Source organism: Delphinapterus leucas, chromosome 12, assembly GCF_059928025.1.
Source record: "Delphinapterus leucas isolate spDelLeu-1000000601 "Yukka" chromosome 12, BTC_Dleu_Yukka2, whole genome shotgun sequence".
Classification (NCBI taxonomy): domain Eukaryota; kingdom Metazoa; phylum Chordata; class Mammalia; order Artiodactyla; family Monodontidae; genus Delphinapterus; species Delphinapterus leucas.
In genome coordinates this window covers 56859654-56880773 of record NC_143140.1, presented here as the reverse complement: position 1 = coordinate 56880773, position 21120 = coordinate 56859654, and the positions used below count along the sequence as shown (strand labels likewise).

Below are 21120 nucleotides of genomic sequence, written 5' to 3'. Positions count from 1 at the left end.
TTTTAAATATAGAAATTTCAATAGTTCACATCTCATATTCCTCATTTGTAAAATAAAGGGTTGACTAGATTATTTTTGTTTCCATCTAGCTCTAAAATTCTATTTGTAGGGTTTTGGAGGATCTCAGTCTAATGTTAGTATGGATGCTTGAGAGTTTGCACTTAATAAATGGAGAAATTTATTATAAGTTTTTAAAATATATATATTTTTAGACCCGCTAGAGCTGAAAGGGATCTTAGAAATTATCCAGTTCAAACTTCTACTAATTTCAGGAATCCTTTTCTTAACATCTCTGACAATGGGTTCTCTAGCCTCTGTTTGAAAGGACCCACTGATCTCTTAATACTTATTTAGGTCTCAATTGTGGTGATGGATGTCTATACATATAAATTATAGGCAGGAGAGAAGGGAAGCAAAGAAAATAGAGGAAGGGAGGATAGAGAAAGAGAAATTAAAAAAGGAATAAAAGTGATGTGTAAAGTAGGCTGGGTTTTGGTAGTTTGATATTAATAGTTGACTTTGTTACTAATAACTGGAATCTATGCCATTGGAACATCTTGCCTTGGATTCTTTTAATTTTACTGCCTTGGTTCATGTAACCAGATGGAAAAACTTGGGAAATAACACATTTTAGATTCCCTATTAATTTTTTTTCCTGTTGTGTGAATTCTGTTGTGCCATTTATTCTTTCAGAAAAACTGTCTTTTCTCTTTAGAGTTGTTTGTTAAAGGGACTTTACAAGAAAAAAATAATCAGGTAGTTTAATTTAGTTGAATGTTTTAATCTGTGCTAATAGCCGTTCTCTTACAAAGATTGCTTTGAATTAAAGATACAAAGAAATGATGCATTCCCTGAAGAACATCATGATGATAGTGGTGGATTCTATGATCAACAAGTTTGAAGAAGATGAAATGCAAAGTCAAGAAAGGCAGAAAAAAATCCAAAAGGAGAAAAGCAGTAGTTACTGCACAGACAATTGCTCTGATAGTGATTTGTCATTCAGTCAGGTATGTTGTTTAGTTTTGCATTTATGTCTTGAAATGGTGTTTAATAATCATTACCTTCAATACATTCTTTATTAGCTAGACTTTTTTCCACTTAAAACTTTTAGTTTTAAGATTCAGAAGGATAACAAACAATAACATAATCTAATATTAAAGATTTAGTCCATGAAATAACATCTTCTAGAATTACATGTTCAGTGAATTATATCTGAACAGTTATTAATGAGGTAAGGAAATAAACTAGTGGATTTTGGATTAAAAATAATAACACTTGAAACAAATCTGCTTAGACTTTAAAGATCTTATTCCCAATTAATCCTTATTAATCAAATTTTAACTACATTATAGATGAAATATGGAGATAAAACATTTCCCTTATTTATCTTCTGTGAAGGTTGCTGTGAATTGTTAGTTTTAACACATTAAGTTTTTTTTAATGTCAAAAGATTTGAGGTTTTATATTTTATCTTTCCAGGTTATTGGAATCCTTGTCTTTTGGCTTCAGCAGAGCTAAGGGAAAGAACAATGTCTAGATTAGTCCTAATAGAAGACAAAGGAAACTAGATAGAGTAGAGCCCATGCATGCACCATGAAGTTCCACATAGAAAATTTCAATCCAAATGGAATCTGTTTGACCTTCGTGTGAATCCTACCTGATATTTTTAGTGAAACATTTTCACCTAATTAGTTCTAACATAGGGACATAACTATAACGTAGATCCTAAACGTATAGAAAAAAGGGATTTGTGGAGTTTGGGTGAAACCTGAAATACGTGTGTGTATTAGTCACAGTTGAGACTGCACTTTTGAAGGAAAAATGGTTTTGGAATTAGTCAAAGCAGAATGTAAAAGTTATCACTGCATCATTTAGCAGGAGATATTGTGCTGAGTTTTAAATTTTACAAGTCAGGTTAGTTATCTGATGTGAGGAAGGAAGTGACAAAGATTGTGAATTTTCTTCATGTTTTGGCTCTTAATCATCCATTGTTGATGTACTCTTTGGAAGAAGCTGGGCTGTAGAGACTTTAGTTCAGCTTAATACAATCAGATGGCTTATTCAGTAGGTTTACTGAACTGCTTCTTCAGATCAAGGACTTTCTGGAAATGAAAGACACAGAAAACCCAACTTTAGGACTCTGAGGGATCATAAGATTATACTTTCTTAGTTATTTGATGAACCATGTGTATACACTGAAATCGAACCACAAGAGAAAAAAAGTGGAGCACTGTTAATTTGTTCTAAGAAGTACAAGTATTCAGATCTCAATAGGATTGATTGAGTAGCTGGCAGTTAAGAGGTGCTAGCTAAGCACCAACTTATTTCCAGTCATAGAATCATAGATTTTTGAAGAAATTCACAGCATTGGTAGAAATGGAGTCATACTTTCAGAAGATATTCTTGTTTTTTATTTTGTTTTGATTCTTGAGAAGGATCATGCTCTGAGTTTATATGGCTTCCTTTGGAATGTCCACAGGGTATATCTGCATTTTCAAGTGCCTGCCTTATGAATATGACTTTGTGTCAGAAGCGACTAATTGAATTGAAAGTGAAGTATGCCCACCAACAAGGTGTGGGATCCCTGGGCCTTTGGAAAAAAGCAGATGAATGCCAGACCTGTCCTGAAAGCTCTTTCAGTGTGGCCAAACTCTAAGATGTTTGGGTATGCTTTTGTTTAGTGAAAAAAGACTCTCTTGCATGTAACTGACCGAAGAGAGGCTGAATTAATAGGTTCAGAATTGAAAGGATCCCTGAAAATATATCATTCATTCCATTAAATATCGATGTTATTATTGATGCCTTCAAAATTGATGTTACTTGCATTGGGCTTTAAAAAAACTGAATTGTTCTATGAATAGCATTCAGTAAACAATTTTGATGCTGCTGTTTTGATATTAGAACACTTGTATTTTGTGAATAGAGTAGGCTTTATTTCATTGCTATTTTAAACATTGCATCCTGATTGTATATGGATTTCTGACCCAGTATTGAAAAACTTTGGACATTACTGCCTTGGAGACTGTTTGTGTAAGTTTGAGCATATTAAAGAATAAAGTCGGCTGATTTTTACTATAGTTGTGAGCAGAGCATTCACCGAAAGCATTGGCACTGTGATTAAACCTGGAAAAAGTCTGCAAAATAATGCTAGAGAGATAAAAATAATAATATTAGATATCTGTTATTGAGATTGCTGCCATATGTTGGTCTCTTTGCTTGGCTTTATATTCATTATAGGTGTTACCAGCCTACTTTACAGGAAAAAGCGAGGCTTATAATAATAGGTAAAACTTGTGTTGCTCCTTAGGCTTCCACTGTGAATTTAAGCCTGGTCTCTTACCCTTGATAGTCTGTTCTCTTTGTTCTGTGCTGCACTACCTGGAGACTTCTTGGGTTCAAATCTTTGTTCTACCACTTACTAGCTGTGTGACCTTAGACAAGTGTCTTAACTTCCCTGCCATAGTGTTTTTCATTTTAAAGTGGGAATGATAATACCACTTACCTCATCCTGCTGTTGAGATTAACTGATTTAATAATTGCTGCTGCTCTGTACATGTTAGCTTTTATTATTGTTGCTATTTCTTGAAGGATATGCTGAAATGGATACCATTGAGAGACATACTCAAATAGAAAATTTCCCAGCTCTAGTCCTGTATGGTTTCTAACTGAGCTTCTATGGGTCATTTTCTACTGCTGGAAGATTAGAGGATTACCTCTAATTAAGCTTTCAAAATTAATATCCTTTCCTCTTGCAGCTTTTCTTTCTCTTCCCTGACAGTATTCAGTTGTAATATGGCACAGGCATTACATTATGCTTTTTTGTAGTGTGCAAACTATCGATATTTTATTACGTTCTAAGGGAACCCCAAGATGTACCCTTTGTATGGAGAAGGTGAGTTTAGGATAACAGTCACCAGCTGTTCTTTCATGATGTGAACCTATTTAAGGAATTTACTGTTTCTTTACTTTCATGGTAACCTCCCCCTGAAGCCCACCCATCCTTTGGTACCTATGGCAGGCAGAATAACAGCCCTTTCAAAGACATCCATGTCTTAATACCCAGAACCTATGAACCTGTTACCGTACATGGGCCAAGGGACTTTGTTAGTGTGATTAATTTAAGGATCTTCAGATGGGGAGATTATTCTGGATTATCCAGGTGAGCCTAATGTAATCACAAGCGTCCTTATAAGAGAGACTCAGGCGGGTCAGAGGCAGAGAAGGTGCTGTGCAGGCTGAAGTAGGTGTCAGAGTGACTGCCGATGTATTCTAACCTCTAGAACTGTAAGATAGTAAATTTGTGTTTCTTTAAGTCACTAAGTTTATGGTAACTTGTTACAGTAGCAGTGAGGAAACTAATATCTTGCCATTGTTGCTACTTGTTCACCTGAAGGCCAGGATCTTTTCTGTTATTTACTTCCTGGAAAAGAAGCTTTGTGTTTGAACTGCCTCCTGGGAACAATTTGAATTCCATCTTGTTGCTAGGTTTTGAATTCTTCCAGTAAGACTTTTCTTGAGTAGCTTTTTCCTTTTATCGGGTTTGAGGCCTTTCCCCCGTCTCTGAGTATGTGCTGTGCTATCAACCACTCTAATTTACGTTTTACCCTGACTTCTCAAATCTTAGAATATCTTGAGTTCAACCCCTTTTCTGGCCTCTCCTAAAATCTTTAAAGTTTTTACAGTGCTCTTTTTGGTGAGGAATTCTGCTTTTGAGGATGTCATACTACTGCTGAGGAATTACAAGATTCTCATCTCTTGTTCAGCAGCATCGGCCAGAACAGTAGGATAGCCACAGCCCAAACTACTATTCAGAAGTTCCTCCATCTCGAGCTACCCTTAATTGATAAGACTTTTAATATTATTATTTGTCTTATAAACAGAAAAAGATAGGAACCTAAAGTCCTAAAAATGTAGAAGGGAAAGGGAAAGGCACCTGAGAGTAGGGAAAAAAACACGGTAGTCTTGATAATGCAGCTGCCTAGAGTTAAGCTTGAGGCAGGGGGCTTGTTTGGGAGAAGAACTGGGTAGGTGCAGGTGTGAGCTTTCTTTGCTTGCTGGTTTAATAGTAATGTCTTGAGACAATTTGACACCAGAAAAACTAATTTCTCTGATTAACAATGCTAATATCTTTATGAATACCTAAGTTTCTTTATACTTTTAAATATTAATAGATTTTTGTTATTTCTCAATGGTAGCACTTTTAAAGAAAAGTGCAGAAGTTCTTTTTTTGTTAAAACATTATTTAAACATCTAGGAAATTAAGAACTTTATCATTTGAAAATATTTTTAAAAGCTTATTTTTGTTTTGAATTAATAACTTTGTTCTGTATTTAAGGCTTAATGAAGGGTGGGCTCATAATTTTTTTTTTGCGGTACGCGGGCCTCTCACTGTTGTGGCCTCTCCCGTTGCGGAGCACAGGCTCTGGACACGCAGGCTCAGCGGCCATGGCTCACGGGCCCAGCCGCTCCGCGGCATGTGGGATCTTCCTGGACAGGGGCACGAACCCGTGTCCCCTGCATCAGCAGGCGGACTCTCAACCACTGCGCCACCAGGGAAGCCCGGGCTCATAATTTTAAGAAGTTTTAGATGCACTACAATTAAAAAAAACTACTCTGCATGAAGCTAACTCATTCTGAATCTTGGAAACAAGTCAAACTCTGGCTGTGCCATTGATGAGCTGTGGGCTTTGTCTTCTTAACCTCTTTCAGTGCCTCAATTTTCTTAACTGTTATAGAGGAGATAGTAATAGTATTTACTCTTATAATGTTGCCTTGCAGATTTAATATATGTAAAGCATTTTGAACAGTACTGGGCTCATATTAAGCTCTTATATAAATGTTTGCTGTTATCATTGTCATCATCACTGGGTGGTGGTTCTTTTTCTTTTGTAAGAACAGGAAAGAAATCATTGTACAGTTACACATATTACACATACTAAAGCCTAAAGAATCATTAGGTTTAATATTTATATATTTTATTTCCCATAGCTCTTTGAACAACAGTAATAGTTATCTTTCTTTGACTAGTTGTATTTCAATGGTTTATGTAGTTTACAAACCAAATATTTAAAATAGAGATTTCTAGAGTAATTTGAGGGTGGTATGATTTTTGAACTTAAAGTGTAGTTATTGACTAATGTGAATATTCTCCAATATATATTGTAATAAAGTGAATATATCTCTTTAAAACAACAAAAGTTACAGAATGCATCTTATGTTCGCTATCTTTAGGTATACTGAATTTTACAGAAATGTATACAAATCTTATTTTAGCATCTGAAGACCTTTAATTAGGATCCTTATGATCATAAAGTAGGACCAAAATCCATCTTAGATTATCAACCTATTCTACTTCTTGCTCTTTTCCCTGTAGCATTTGTTCAGAAATTATTTGCTTGGTTTATACTCTCACACATGTAAATATGTCTAAAAATGTTTTCCTTTTGGAATTATCTACTTATATTGATATCAGCAACAGGTCTCTTTTGTGTTGCTTTACCAATCAAGTTGGCAGACACTGCTCCCCTCAGGAATTTTTAATCTAACAATTTCAGCTGTTCTAAATATTTCTAACTCTGTTGTAGTCAGTGGAACACGTTATCTACATGTTCCAGTTAAGTATCAATAAATTATTATAGTTAGTTGCAATGGAAATTTGTCCATCCAGTGATACACAATAACACACAGAAATGTTAAAAACCTATATAGGTAACCTTTAAGGTAGGTGTTAGACTTATTCTCATTTCTAGTGTAGTATGTATTTCATTGCTTAAGTAACATTTTAAGAGTAATTTGTACTATGTTTAAGAAGGCAAAGGAATCTTATAGGGTAGTAAGCATATTAATGAGGCTACTCCAATCAGATAACTACTAAAGGCTATGCTTTTCTAATATGCATTATTACCTGAGAGGAAAGGCAAACATGGTAAAATTAAGGGACTTCAACTGTTTGGATACATATTCAACCAACAGATATGTATTGGGCATATGCTGTGTACAATATCTTGTGCCAGGCACTATAAAATTGCAAAGATGAATCAGATATACATTATTTTTTCAAGGAGCTTACTTGAGAGTAAAGAGATAGGATATGTACATAAATAACCAAGTTGCAAGTAGAAGTAATGTGTCATGGGAATTCAAAGACGAGCCCTTATAACCAAGAATATCCAAGAGCTATAGAGGAAAGTATTTCAGACAAGGGAAAGTTGAAAATTTCTGCATCAACAAAGAATGTGGCATATCTGGGAAGCTCTGAGTAGTTTATGTGAAGGGTTAGGACAGAGTTTGCAGGGAGTAAATTGGAAGGTTAGATTAAGGGCAGTTTATGGAGTAAGGGTAAGGATTATATCTTAATCATTATTTATTGTTTCTAGCTATAAAATCATAGTGCCTGGTAACATAGTAGGTGTCTGACACATAGTAGATGCCGAATAAATATTTGAGAAATAGATGAATGCATTCAAAAGCTAAATTTAATTGTTTCGTAATTTGAGAGAAATCATTTTAGGTTTCTTAACAGGAAAATGTGTGTCAGACTTACCTAACAGTTGTATACAGAAGGGCATGGGAAGGGGAGAAAGTGGATGTAGGGAGATAAGTTAGAAGGCTATCATGGTAGTTAAGTAAAAAGTAATGAGGACCTGAACTGAGGAGGCTTTGTAGGAATAGAGACTGATGTGAAATTATTGCAGAAGTAGGATCATTGAGCTTGATTTTTGATATGTTTTGGAGAGAGTAGTGCAAAGTGGAAGTAGAAGTTAAAGGTCTAGTTATGTTTTTTTTAAAGCCAAAGTAGATGGGAGACTGTGATGTTATGAACCAAATCTAGAATTAGGGAGGAATTAGATGTGGAGAAGAATGTGGTGGGTTCTTCTTTTATTCTTTTTTGTTGTTGTTGTTGGGTATACATATTGAATTTGAGACACCAGTAAGGTATCCCAGTGGTGTAGCAGGTAGTTGAACATGCAGGATTCATTTGGTAGAAATGTTGGGGATAACAACGTGAGTCATTTGTGCAGAGATGTTGCTACTTAAGCCATCTAAGTAAGCAAGATCTTAGGAAACGCATTTCAGAGGGCAGACAGAAATGGAAGAATGGGTTAGAAAGGGTACCAAACCATATTGCACTGGGTAGGAGGTTAAGGGGGGATGAAGGCTAGAGGGAAGTCAAATAAGATAAGGACTAAGAAAAGATCTTTGGATTTGGTGGTTAACTGTTCACCACAGAATAATGTTGAGAGTAAGAGGAGGGAAGTTGAGGGATCATCATGCTGATTAGTTGCGATCATTTTTGTGAAGTGAAAAGCAAAGACATTTTCAAAGTAAGGGTTGCTTGCCTGAGATATTGATCATAAAGAGATTAAAAAAAAAAGTCTTTGTTAGGGGGAGCATTTAAGCAAATGAATTTTAAGATCTAAGTATTATCTTTTTTGACTGCTACTTGACATAATATTGATTGTTTTACCAAATAAGAACTCCTGTAGTTGCAAATGTTCAAACAGTATCTGACCCTGCATTTACCAGGGCTGTTGTAGAACGTGACTTCTCTTTTAGAAAAGAAGCTGAATGGAAATCTGAAATCAATGAATTATATTTATAGATCTTGAATAGGCAGTAGGTAGGGGGGACTCAGTTTTCTATTTTCAGATAGAAAATTTCCTGGTTGAAGTAAATTTGAGATTTACTTCAAATTTTAAAATTTAATAATGATAAAGCAAAAAGACTTTACATTTGTTCTCGTTTAATTCTTACGGTGATGCTAGGAAGTGGATGTGAAAACTGCGGATGGGGTTAAAGATTCCAGGGACACATAGCTAGTTAGAATTTTAAAACCTGGCTTAATCTTCCGTCTGATTAAAATTCATGTCCTTGATATTCTTATTTGCTGATGAGTTGGATGGCAGGACATTTTAGACATAGATGATAATCTGATAAAAGTCATGATAGTGGAAGTGGGAGGACCAGAAGAAATCAATTTTACAAGAGGCGAAAGGGCCAGGCTAAAGAAAAGAGCTTGTGTAATTAGCAGTAGAATGTGTGTATATGTACTTTATATACTTATATACATACTGTATACACATATGGACATATATACTTATATCTATATACACACAACATATATCTTAATGTTTGTATATGTATACTATGTAAGATATCCTGTGTTGTCTATACTTTTTTCCCATTAGACAAGACAAGCTGCACTTATATATACTTACATTTTATTTAGTAGTTACCACTCATACATTTTAGTATTTTAATTGTTGTATAACGAAAACTCAAAATTAAAGCTCTGTTATTTAATATACAGTACTTCTAATTTTAAAAAGTAGTATATACAGACTTCAGCAGTTGAACTAAATACTTTATTTTTTAATTTAATTTTTTTTATATACAGCAGGTTCTATTTTATGCACGTTAATGTACGTATGTCAGTCCCAATCTCTCAAATCATCCTACCACCTCCTCCCCCCGACCCCCACTTTCCCCGCTTGGTGTCCATACGTTTGTTCTCTACATCTGTGTCTCTATTTCTGCCTTGCAAACTGGTTCATCTATACCATTTTTCTAGATTCCACATGTATGCGTTAATATATGATATTTGTTTTTCTCTTTCTGACTTACTTCACTCTGTATGACAGTCTCTAGGTCAATCCACGTCTCTACAAATGACCCAGTTTCGTTCCTTTTTATGCTGAGTAATATTCCATTGTATAAATGTACCACATCTTCTTTATCCATTCGTCTGTCGATGGGCATTTAGGTTGCTTCCATGACCTGGCTATTGTAAATAGTGCTGCAATGAACACTGGGGTGCATGTGTCTTTTTGAATGATGGTTTTCTCTGGGTATATGCTCAGTGAACTATATACCTTTAGAAAGGAGTAAAACTGAGGACATTTTAAGGCTTTTTAAGAAAACTTATGTTGAAGGATCTGAAATATCAGGCTGTTTTGGGTTTGTTATCAAGTGACAATATGTACCCTGTATTGTTAGAGACAATGTAACATGGTAGGAAGACTGGCTATGGAATCATTCTCGAGTTTAACAAATGTATATTGAGTGCCGACTCTGTATCCAGCACTGTTTCAGGTATTGAGGATACTATAGTGAAAAAGACCAAAAAGATCAAAAACACTAAGTGATTGGAAGGCAGCCATGCAAAGCTCTAGAAGAATAGCATTGCCAGGCAGCAGGAGTGGCAATGGCAAAGGTTCTTAGGCTAGAGTGGGCATGGCATCTTCCACAGATGGGGGAAAAAAGGTCAGCATGACTGAAACCTACATGGCAGAGGGCAGAGTGGTATGAGAGAAAGTTAGATAGGCGGGGGCCAGATCGTGTAAGTCAAACTTTTATATTTTATTCTGAGTAAAGCGGGAAGTCTTTTTGTGGGGTTGAAGTAAGGGAGATAAAGAGACTTGATCTATAATTTTGAGAAGCTTTGTCTATTGCTAGAGAATGGATGATGGGGTAGAGTAGGATGAGATTAAGAGCAGAAGCAGGGAGACAAGTTAGGATGAATTTAAGTAGTCTAGAGTCGATGATGGTGTCAACTAAGGTTTTAGCAGTGAAGTGACAATGGGTAGTTAGAGTTATGATATGTGAAACTTGGGAGTTGTCATGGCATTGGATGTAGGAAATGAGAGGAAGCAAGGAGTCAAGATTGCCTCCTATTTTTGACTTAAGACAAAATATGGATGGATGGTAGAACTGTTTACCAAGATGGGGAAGTTTGAGGGAGGAGCAGGTTTGGAATAAAAAAATCAAGAATTTTATTTTGGATATGTTAAGTTTGAGGTGCTTATTAAACATCCAGGGAAAGTGTTGAAAGGATAATTATATGTTACCTTGGAGATGAAGTGACTGATAAATTTTAGTCATTGATGTATTTAAGAACTAGATGAGAACACCTCAAGAGAGTATAGACAGTGAAGAGAAGAGGGTCTCTAATGAAGATGGGAATCTGAGTTCTGATTGCTGGGTGACTTGGTTTTCATATTTCTCATACTTCAGAGTCATTGTGAATTGAGGTAGTACGAGGCTTGTTACATAATAATGGCAGCTTTTATTTTTAGGTGGTTATTTAAGGTATTATTTAAATTGCTTTGGCAAGAAAAAGATTCCTTTTCTAAAACAGCTTATGGTCTACTATAAACTTTTTTCTAGATAGAAGTTTTTACTTTAGGAATTCTTCACCTAAGAGGAGACATGGAGAAAGTTTAAGGAGAAGCACAGGGAAGAAAAGGAACAGAAAAGTTCAAGCAGCATCATAGCTATGCTTAGGGTACCATCAGTGCCTTCTTACTTGTTTGTTGTTTTACCTTTGTTTCATACATCTCAGATTCCTGGGTACAAAAGATTTTTAGCTTTATATCTTTTGAGTCTTATAATGTTCTATATGTTGCATTTGCTCAGCAAATGATAACCTCATATACATGAAAGTACACTGTCCTACTGGGACATTAAGTTCTCATTTAAATGCCTTGGGATACAAAAATTCTAAGTTTGCCACTAAATCAAAATAGATCATCCCCTTCTCTTGTTTCAGAATTTGTTTTGTGCTTGGAGTTATATGAAAAATCATTTATAACAATACTTCTAAAAGTCTACTAAATGAATGAAGGAATTAACGTTCTGTTAATTGTGTTACAGAGTTATAAATTTTGTCAAGGAAAATTACACTTAATTTTAGACCAGTTGGATCCTGGGCAACCTAAAGAGGTAAGTTTAAAGGAAAACTGTTAAGTTCAGCCAGAGATATATATATATATATATATATATATATATATATATATATATATATATGTAAAATAGATTATAATTAGTAGCAGCTGGATTATTTCTCTTGAAGATAGTAATTTAATATCATGGCAGTTCTAGACTGATATCCCTGCTAGACTTTCTAGTCTTGAAATGAAAAGTCACAGAGTAAGAGAGGCTCTCCTTAGAGAGTTCTCACAGTTTGTAAGAGGAAATTTTTATTTCTAGTTTCAATTTTCAAGGGATGAATTTATGAGCAGTTTCTCCCAAACTGTTCCTTCACTGTTGCTTTGTATGTGATATTTTAGTGATTTCTTTGAAGAAAATATCTTCATTTAATCCTCTTTCTACTTCTGGAAAACGTGAGCAACTTTGACACATGTTCATTTATTAGGAAATATTTTTAAAAAGCAATTTTATTGAATTAAGCCTCTTTATATTGTAATAATTGTATAAATTACTGTTTATGAAGTTTTATTTCATTTGAAAGTCAGTCTGTTTCACTTGAAATAGAAAATTATAGGATTTTTGAAGTACCTCAGACATCTGTTATATCTTGCCATTTGGTCTCGTTTTTGAAATACGTTGTTTTTCTTCAACTTTTCATTTTAAATTAAGTGAATAGCTATGATTTACTCCCACTGATTTTTTTTTTTTTCCTCTCAGCATTTCACATTCTGATTTATTTTCTAGGTTTTAGTAAATGTTTCGACAGATTGGCAATGGGACCAGACTTTATATGATAACAATATTATTGACTTTAGTTTAAGTGGATTATTTGGAAATCTATACTTGTTCAGAAGTCTTTGTTCTACTTCTGCAAATAGTAAATTGTTAATGGAGTTTTGTCCTAAAAATTAACTGAAAAGGAGAAATTTACTTACTGTTTTTAAACTCTCTTCATAGTCCCCCTAATGCCTATCCCAAATAAAATTGTATTTAAGAGTTTTTCATATGAATATATAGACATTTTAAACACATGTATATTCTATTTGTTTCACCTAAAACTTGACACCCTGAAAACTGACACCTTGACACATTCAGAGTGCTTGGTGTCCTAAGGTCTTAGCTCTTTGACTCTTCATTTTTTTTTCCCCCTCACTAGGTTTCAGTTATTTCAGCTGAGGAACAACCAAATTTTGAGGAACAGGTTGGAATCAGTGTGTTATTACTCACTAGTTGGAGAGTGAGTGGGGGAGAAGCTTTACTCCACTTATGATTGGAGTAGAGCTATTTGCCACTGCTGTCCCTTGGGTCATACTGTCCTGAGTGAATTCTGATTGAATTTTGAGAAGAATGCTTAATAAGATTTCTGTGAAAATTCAGAAATTCAATTTTGCATCACATTGCTGAATCACTTTTTTTCCCCTATCTCAGTGGTTAGAAGGTCAGAAAATATGGTGTAGCGGCAAAGAAGTTCAAATTAATTGCTTTGTGAGAATTGTTCATATATCCTAGAATGGGAATGCTTCACTAGGGACATAATTGGGCAGTGTTTTAGAATTAGAGTCCTCAAACTGTAGGACCACGTATGGGGTCTGTTCAAGTGAGGAAAGTCTATGGAGGAGACACTGGAATACCTTATTCTGGTGATTCAGATTTGGCTACCATCCCTTCTCTTCCCCTTAGATGTGTGACCTAGAATCTCCTAATATAGTTAGGTTATTTTATGTAAAGCAAAAATTAAAACACTAGTTTCTCTGCTTAACAGTTTAAAAAATGAATTATCAAGAATTGTTTTATAAAAGGGCCTCTGATTTTCAACTGGCTCTTTAGAGCAGTTATCCAGACTCTGCGTTTCAATGTTTGTTAAATATTTGGAGAATTGCTATTATTTTGGTGGCTGAGTATTAATAAAAATTCTTTTAAAAAATTATAGGTGAGATATGAAGCCTTGCAAACGTTATGTTCAGCTCCTCCATCTGATGTACTGAACTGTGAAAATTGGACCACTCTCTGTGAGAAACTGACAGTGTATCTTTCAGATCCTGATCCTGTATTTAGTGTAAGGAATTGCTTACAGAAGTGTTAAGAATTCCTGTTTTTTTCCTACTATTCTAGGAGCAAATGGAATATAATTTTCTTTAATAGTAGCTCAAATATTTAATAGTAACGCAAATATAATTTCAGCTCCAGCTTTTGAATTGTCAAGATTTTTTTTTTTAAAGGAATTAACTTACTATGTCATGATTAGATTCAAAGTATGGTTGGTCAGTGTCATACTTCATTGCCAAATAATAGACTGTGTTAGTTTATGCATTTTGTTTTATCTTGTAAAGGGATATCCAAGTATCTGTGTCAATGTTTTTGAATTAAGAAAAATATTTTAAAAGAAAGAGTGTGTTTTTGAAAGAATTCATGATATATGAAGACTTGAACTTACAATGATTACAATTTATTCTAAAGGATTAATAAGCATTTTCCCTGCTTAAAAAGAAAAGTTAGAAAACTGTAAAGCTAACACTTTAGAAGATAATTGAGATGAATTATAAAACTAATGTAGAAAATTCCCCAAACTGTAAAGTTAGTCAGTAGAGGGTTATTTTATATATATAAAAAAAATGATTCACATATGACTTCTCAGAAATACTATGTTGAAAAGTAAGATTGTATTAAAAAGTGCAGTAATTATATGGGATTAAAAAAAATCCTGACTGTATTCCAGCATCACATTTAACTACAAACTACTACAAACTAGGTTTTTTATGTATGTACATATGTATTTGTTTTGGCCGCACTGGGTCTTTGTTATGGCGCATGGGCTTCTCTAGTGCGGCACGCGGGCTTAGATGTGGTATGTGGGAACTTAGTTCGCAGACCAGGGATCGAACCTGGGCCCCCTGCATTGGGAGCACAGAGTCTTAACCACTGGACAACCAGGGAAGTCCCCCAAACTAGGTTTTTTTAAGTGTCTTTTTCTTCATAAATGATGTGTCAGTGAAGAAAAACATTAGCTTTAAAATTGATAAGGTTTTTTTATATAGAATTTTTAAAGGTATTAGTAAAAAAGAAATTTTTCCAGCTCTTCAACAAATATGCACTGAATACCTACAGTGTACATCATTCTAGTTCAGATGCTGGGAACACTGTGCAAGACAGAAGCCTTTGCCTTCATAGAACTTTAGAAGAGGAGACAGACAGTAAACAGTTAATACAAATAAAAATAAAACTCAGTACCTTTTTACTACTTAAAATTGCTCTTCCATCAATGAAAATATACTGGTAAACAGAAGTGGTTTAGAAACAAGTGGTTTGTTGTTTTTATAAGGGGGAAAATGGTGTTTAATTACCCAATACCTGGATGCAGTTCAACCATACTAACCCCAGAGGGTGAGGCAGACTTCTCTAAAAACTCAAGGATTCAGGAACTTCAAAGGGGAAAGATATTTCAGGGTTATCTTTTAACATTTCAAGACATTCTAACAGGAAATTGTAAATTTCCCTCTTAAAGACATAATAGTGGTCTAATAGGTTTCCTTTATTCCTTTTATAAACATGGTAAAGATCTTACTGGGTCAATGTAAGTGGCCTGATTTGTCCATTATGTTCAGCAAGAGTCAGTGTGGATACTTAAGGCAATAAAACTGGAAGACGTTGTCGTAGAGGGGAAATGGTAATGAAACCAATCAACTTGAATGGAAAACAAGGCATGGTGTTCTTTTCATCTAGAACTTATGCTTTACCCAAATTCTTGAGTTTGATTCTGTTTCTTCCTTCTCTACTCTAAAGCAGGGGTCCCCAGCCCCCAGGAACTGGGCCACACAGCAGGAGGTGAGCGGCTAATCTTCATCTGCCGCTCCCCATGGCTCGCATTATGGCCTTAAGCATCCCCGCCCTCCTGTCTGTGGAAAAATTGTCTTCCACAAAACTGGTCCCTGGTGCCAAAAAGGTTGGGGAATGCTGCTCTAAAGGACTCTTACATGTAACTGAGTGAAGCCTATAGTGTTCGAAAAGTATGACAAATACTTACCAATTGCTGCAAATATGAAAACTTCCCAAAGTATTTAATATCCTGTGTTCAGTACGAACCTCTTGGGTTATTGAAATATATTTTTAGTCACTTGGGTAACCATTGTTTGTAAGTGTATTCATCTAATATTTGATATAGTCAAGGTTATTTTTTTCTTCAGAGTAGATCATTTGAGGGAATTTTATTTTTTTAATGGGAAACTGAATTTCACGGTTAGGATCAATCCCATCAAAGTTGGTATAATTAAAATGATAAGCTGTCATTTCTAGGTACCTACGAGTGTCAGGGACTGACTACATCTGTTATCTCATTTAATTCATTTACATTGTGGTAGTTTCTACTTTACGTTTTAATAATGTAAAATTTTGGAATATAATATTTTTCTTGGGAATAGGCAAAATTATTGAAGTCCTAACAATCTAATTAATCTTCCTATGTGAGCAATTAAAACAAAAACAAATAGTGGATTTGGAAAGGAGTGGGGTTTTTTGTTTGTTTTGTTTTACATTTAGTACTCCGACTGTTTCTTTGACTCCTTTACATTGTGTCAAATTGTAACAAATTATATTGTTTCCTTTCTTCACCCCATCTCCCCATGTCTGTATCTGCTATTACCAGATTTTACAATATACTGCTGTATTAGATTGACTCTTAGTTTTGGTTGACTTTACTTTTTGCCAACCAACACAAGAATGTGCCATTTTAATTACATTTCTACCGAAATTTTTGAATGGTCTTGTGTTTATTAAGTTTTTTACTATGTAGAAAACGATTCTTACAAAAATAGATGATGAAAGAATATTGGATACAAATCTTGTTTCATTTCCATAGGACCGGATTTTAAAATTCTATGCACAGACGTTTACACTTTCACCATTACATATGACCAAGGAAATTTATAAAAGCTTAGGTATGTTTATTATATAATTTTTAAAATTTATAAGTTTGTACTTAAGAAAATGGATAGGAAATAACTGTTTCAGAAAGCACTGTGAATGAATGGTATTATAACCTTATTTTTATATTTTCTTTTTAGCTAAATATTTGGAGTTATACTTTCTTTCTAGAGAAAATCATATTCCTACTCTTACAACTGGCATAGATATAACTAATCCTAATGTGATCCACTTACTTAAAAAGGTATTCATTTTTTATAATATGCTTTTATTTCTGTTTAATTCTATATTTAAGAATTCTAACTTCTTGAGAACGGTTATGCACTGTTTTATAGGTTCGTCTTCTAAATCAATATCAGAAAGAGGCTCCATCTTTCTGGATTCGACACCCAGAAAAGTAAGCCCCCTAGTTTATGCCCGTATAAAATTAGGAGTGTTACTGTCCATATACATTTCAAAGAGAGTAGAGACGGTCTTAACTGATTTATCTGGTTGGGAAAGGCTTATTTTTTAGCTTTTCATGTTTTTTACTTAGCTATGTGAATGGCTCTATGCAAGTACCATTTTATACCATTTAATTATCACAACAAGGTAAGAGGCTGTTGTAGCTTCAGGTTCTTTCATTACTGGTCTTTGCTACTTTGGTCAAGTTCCTTGAATGTTCTTTAAACTTTTCCCTTTTTAGTTCTAAGATTTTTAATAAGGTTGTAAGAGTAACTGTGGGTCTAAAAAGGAAAGTTAAATTTGGACAGCCAGTGTTGAAGTAGAACATAAGTTTTTAGAGCAGAGAAAACTGGGGGTGAATTTCACCCCTGCTATTTACTGAAATATTAAAAAATGTTTCTAAAGATTACCTATTACTTTATCATTCCATAAATATAAAATGTCACTATTACATATATATAGCATTTGTTTTTTTTCTAAAAATCACTTCTTTCCCAAACTTTAAGGTATATGGAAGAAATTGTGGAGAGTACTTTGTCTTTATTATCAGTTAAACATGATCAAAACCATCTTGTCTCACAAAAGATTTTGGATCCGATATACTTTCTTGCATTGGTTGATACCAAGGCTGTGTGGTTCAAAAAGTGGATGGTAAGGAAATACGGAATGTTTTACTACCTTTCTTTGTGTATTGCTCTACTGTGTCAAAGAATAGCTGCTGTTTGAATGTTTACTGTGTGCCAAGAGTTCTATCACTTTTACACGTGTTAACTCACTTAATTCTTATAACAATCTATGATGTAGGTGGTGGTATTATTATCCCATTTTACAGATGCAGCAACTGAGGGATAGAGAAGTAACTTGCTCAAGATGGTTTACCTATTAGGTGACAGAGTCAGAAAAGGATTTTAATGGTAATTCATTTGAATCTATTAAACTGATGACCTATCCAAAATCATGTCTTAGTTTAAAAGCTATGAATTTTTTAAGCAGATGTGGTAGAACATAAGGGTGCAATGCTCACTTTTCTCTGGCTTAGAGGTCTGAAAACATCTCTTCATTTGCCACTTAATGAAATTGCAGTTTGTAAAATGTGTCTAATGCCTGAATGCTGGTGACCTCCTGTGGAGTTGATCACTATCTTAGAACTGAAACTACTATTAAAAGATTCTTACACTGTTACCTCCCTCATCTGTTGAATAAGAGTGGTCTGTGTCTGGCAGTAGTCATAGCTGTGTTGGCCTGTGTTCTTACATCTTTGTCCCTCTCAACCTGTATTTGTTGCAGTGGGGAAGGATGGGAATGGGACCATGACTTGCTATGCAAACCATGCAAAGCAAAGCAGCAACATGTTCATTTACTGCTCAGCACGATTTGGACATTATCTAGCTGATGGCTTTCTTTCTTTTTTTTTTTTTTTTTTTTTTGCCTTTTATCTAGACTGTATAATAATGCCCAGTTAACCAAAACATAATTCTGTTTGGTGCTTAGCACTTACCTGGCCTACATATAGTATATGTTTGATAAATGCTTGCTCAACTTAATTTTACCTGAACCCTTTGTTCCTCACATCTGACATTTGACCTTTTTCTTTTTTATGATTATCAAATTACACCACTATTGTAGACAATATACAAAATATGTAAAAGCACAAGTAAAATTATATTTCTCTAATTCTATAACTCAGAGATAACAGCTATTAAGATTTTGTTTTATGTGGTTGTATGCTTTAAAAAAGACCTAAACAGGTGAATTTTAACAAATCATATTCTGTTTATAATTAACTTTTTTTTACTTAACATTTTTATTGTCAGCGCTTGATTCTTAAGAGAATGATGCACATTACAGGAAAACTAACCAATGGAAAATTATTAAATCAGCTCCCCAAGTGTGTTCTAGTATTATTAAAATTTATCACATTCTCCTCCACTCATCTAAGGCAGAAGTTGTCAAACTTTACGTAAAGGGTCAAGCAGTAAATATTTCTGGCTTTGTGGGCTGTCCTGTTTCTGTTGCAACTACTCAGTTCTCAGTAGCCCAGAAGCATCCATAGGTAATATATAAATGAATGGATGTGACTGTGTTACAATAAAACATTGTTTACCATATCAGGGGGCAGCTGAATTTGGCCTGAGGGTTGTGGTATGTCAACTCCAGTCTAAGGGATGTACTATGAGGCTTTCGTTTTAGAACATGATCAATAGTTTAATTGTAAGTCAATATGTTTCTCTTATTAAACCTGAAAAAAAGATTAATGGTTTTTTAAAACATTTTAAGCTACAAGGGTTAAAACACACAGGGTTTTGATTAACCCTCAATTAACCCAAACCCCACTTAATTAAATTCTACTCCCCAGAATTTTGATAGATTTTTACAGACTATTATTTAATTTTTTAAAGTAAAATAAACTACATTGAAGGCTAATGATATCGAACATAAGTAATATTCCTGTAAATTTTCCCCTTTGTACAATGCATAAAAATCATATTTGAATCTCATCCATGATTAGTTCTAAGGAGAGAGTTTTTTGGCGCTTCGAATCATTTTTAAAACATGACTGGCAGAGAATGATTAAGATACTGTCCCTTCAGAGCATTTCAACCTTGGCAGATTTCTGCGTGTATAAACAGTACAGTACCCTCTTCATTGTGAGAGTTGTGACTCCTCCCCCGACCTCCCTCGCCCTCACTTCTTAATCTTTACTTTAGGCTCTGTCATACACTGGTAGTCAGACATGGGTTTTTTTTGGTTTTAAAGTAATTTAGCATGGTAACTGGACACAACTGAGGGGTAGATTGTTTTCTATTGGTTTGTCAGTAAATGCTCCAGTTTTTAATATAATTTTCATTCTTATGACTGCTATGCTCATAATCCATTGTACTTAGAAAAACGTGTTTTACCCTGATTACAATAATTTAAACTAAGTTATTGTGTAATTTATGTTAAAGAAATGTTACAGGAAAAATAGATTTTGAATGGTATAGCTTGAATATTAAATACCATTTTACTCCTAATTTTAGCATGCATATTACAGCAGAACTGCAGTACTAAGACTTATTGAAAAGAAATATAAATCTCTGGTAAGTCTATATTTCTGTTCTTATCTTGAGAAATATTATCAGAAAAAGATATATGATGTAATAACTTGAATGTGCAAAGTTGAGTGATTAATTAATATCGGATAATGAAGCAGTCCCCCTTTTATGTGACTTTTAAACTACCATTCTGTGAACATAAAGGGATAAATAGTAGAGACTTAAAACACTGTCAGGATAACAGTTAGGAAATATATAACTTCATAGTAAATTGGGCTGGTAACTAGCTATTTTGGGATAAGCCATATTAAGTATTGGGTTGGCCATAAAGTTTGCTCGGGTTTTTCTGTAACATTATGGAAAAACCCAAATGAACTTTTTGGCCAACCCAATATTATCATATAGTTTAATTCAGATCAGTTGTTTGTAGGGGAGTTTGTTCTATAAAATTTACCCATGCTTTTAACTGAAAGTTGCATGATAAAATTCAGAATGGTAAATGCTTTTGTACTTGCAAAAATTGATTCAAGTTACACTAAATATAAACTAATACTGTAAAATATATTCATAACATTTTCTGCATTTACTGCTATTAGTAGAACAACACGTTAGGGCACTGAAAGGAACTGAAATCAGCAAGTCTAGCAATTAATTGACAAACATGAAAATTGTGAAATTAAAGTTATACTAATATGACTTTGAGATAATAAATACGTTCTATGTAGTTAGGTAGAATCTTGAGTTGAGGAGTGAGGTAAAGGGAACGATTCCTAGAACTGTGAATTTTAGGAAGACTGCAGTAGAACATAAATTGAAAGGAGAATAATAATTGTTTTGTGTTTGAGAATTAGGCTTCAGAATGGAGAAGAGGGAGATGTTGAATATTAGGATGGGAATTTATTTGTAGAGGTAATAGGTATTTAAAAATCCTTAGAGAAACTGAAAGTCTTTCCACATTTCTCTCATTCCCATTTTAACTGGAAATTTGTTGCTGCCATATGAGCCTAGAGTGATC

At 34.2% G+C, this 21120-nt stretch overlaps 1 protein-coding gene across 4 annotated transcripts in view; it reads left to right on the top strand.

The window, feature by feature from the left end:
• The window catches only part of TBC1D32 (TBC1 domain family member 32), a 193854-nt gene that overhangs the window by 16584 nt on the left and 156150 nt on the right, over positions 1-21120 (top strand). For 3 of the 4 annotated variants that reach the window (XM_089921968.1, XM_022555523.2, XM_089921969.1), the window contains 8 exons: positions 830-1007; positions 11653-11721; positions 13640-13765; positions 16562-16640; positions 16767-16870; positions 16962-17023; positions 17577-17721; positions 20091-20150. In XM_089921968.1, the coding sequence (XP_089778094.1) occupies positions 830-1007; positions 11653-11721; positions 13640-13765; positions 16562-16640; positions 16767-16870; positions 16962-17023; positions 17577-17721; positions 20091-20150 (823 nt within the window). The remainder of the gene's footprint in view (positions 1-829; positions 1008-11652; positions 11722-13639; positions 13766-16561; positions 16641-16766; positions 16871-16961; positions 17024-17576; positions 17722-20090; positions 20151-21120) is intronic. The other variant, XM_089921967.1, reaches the window with a different exon arrangement.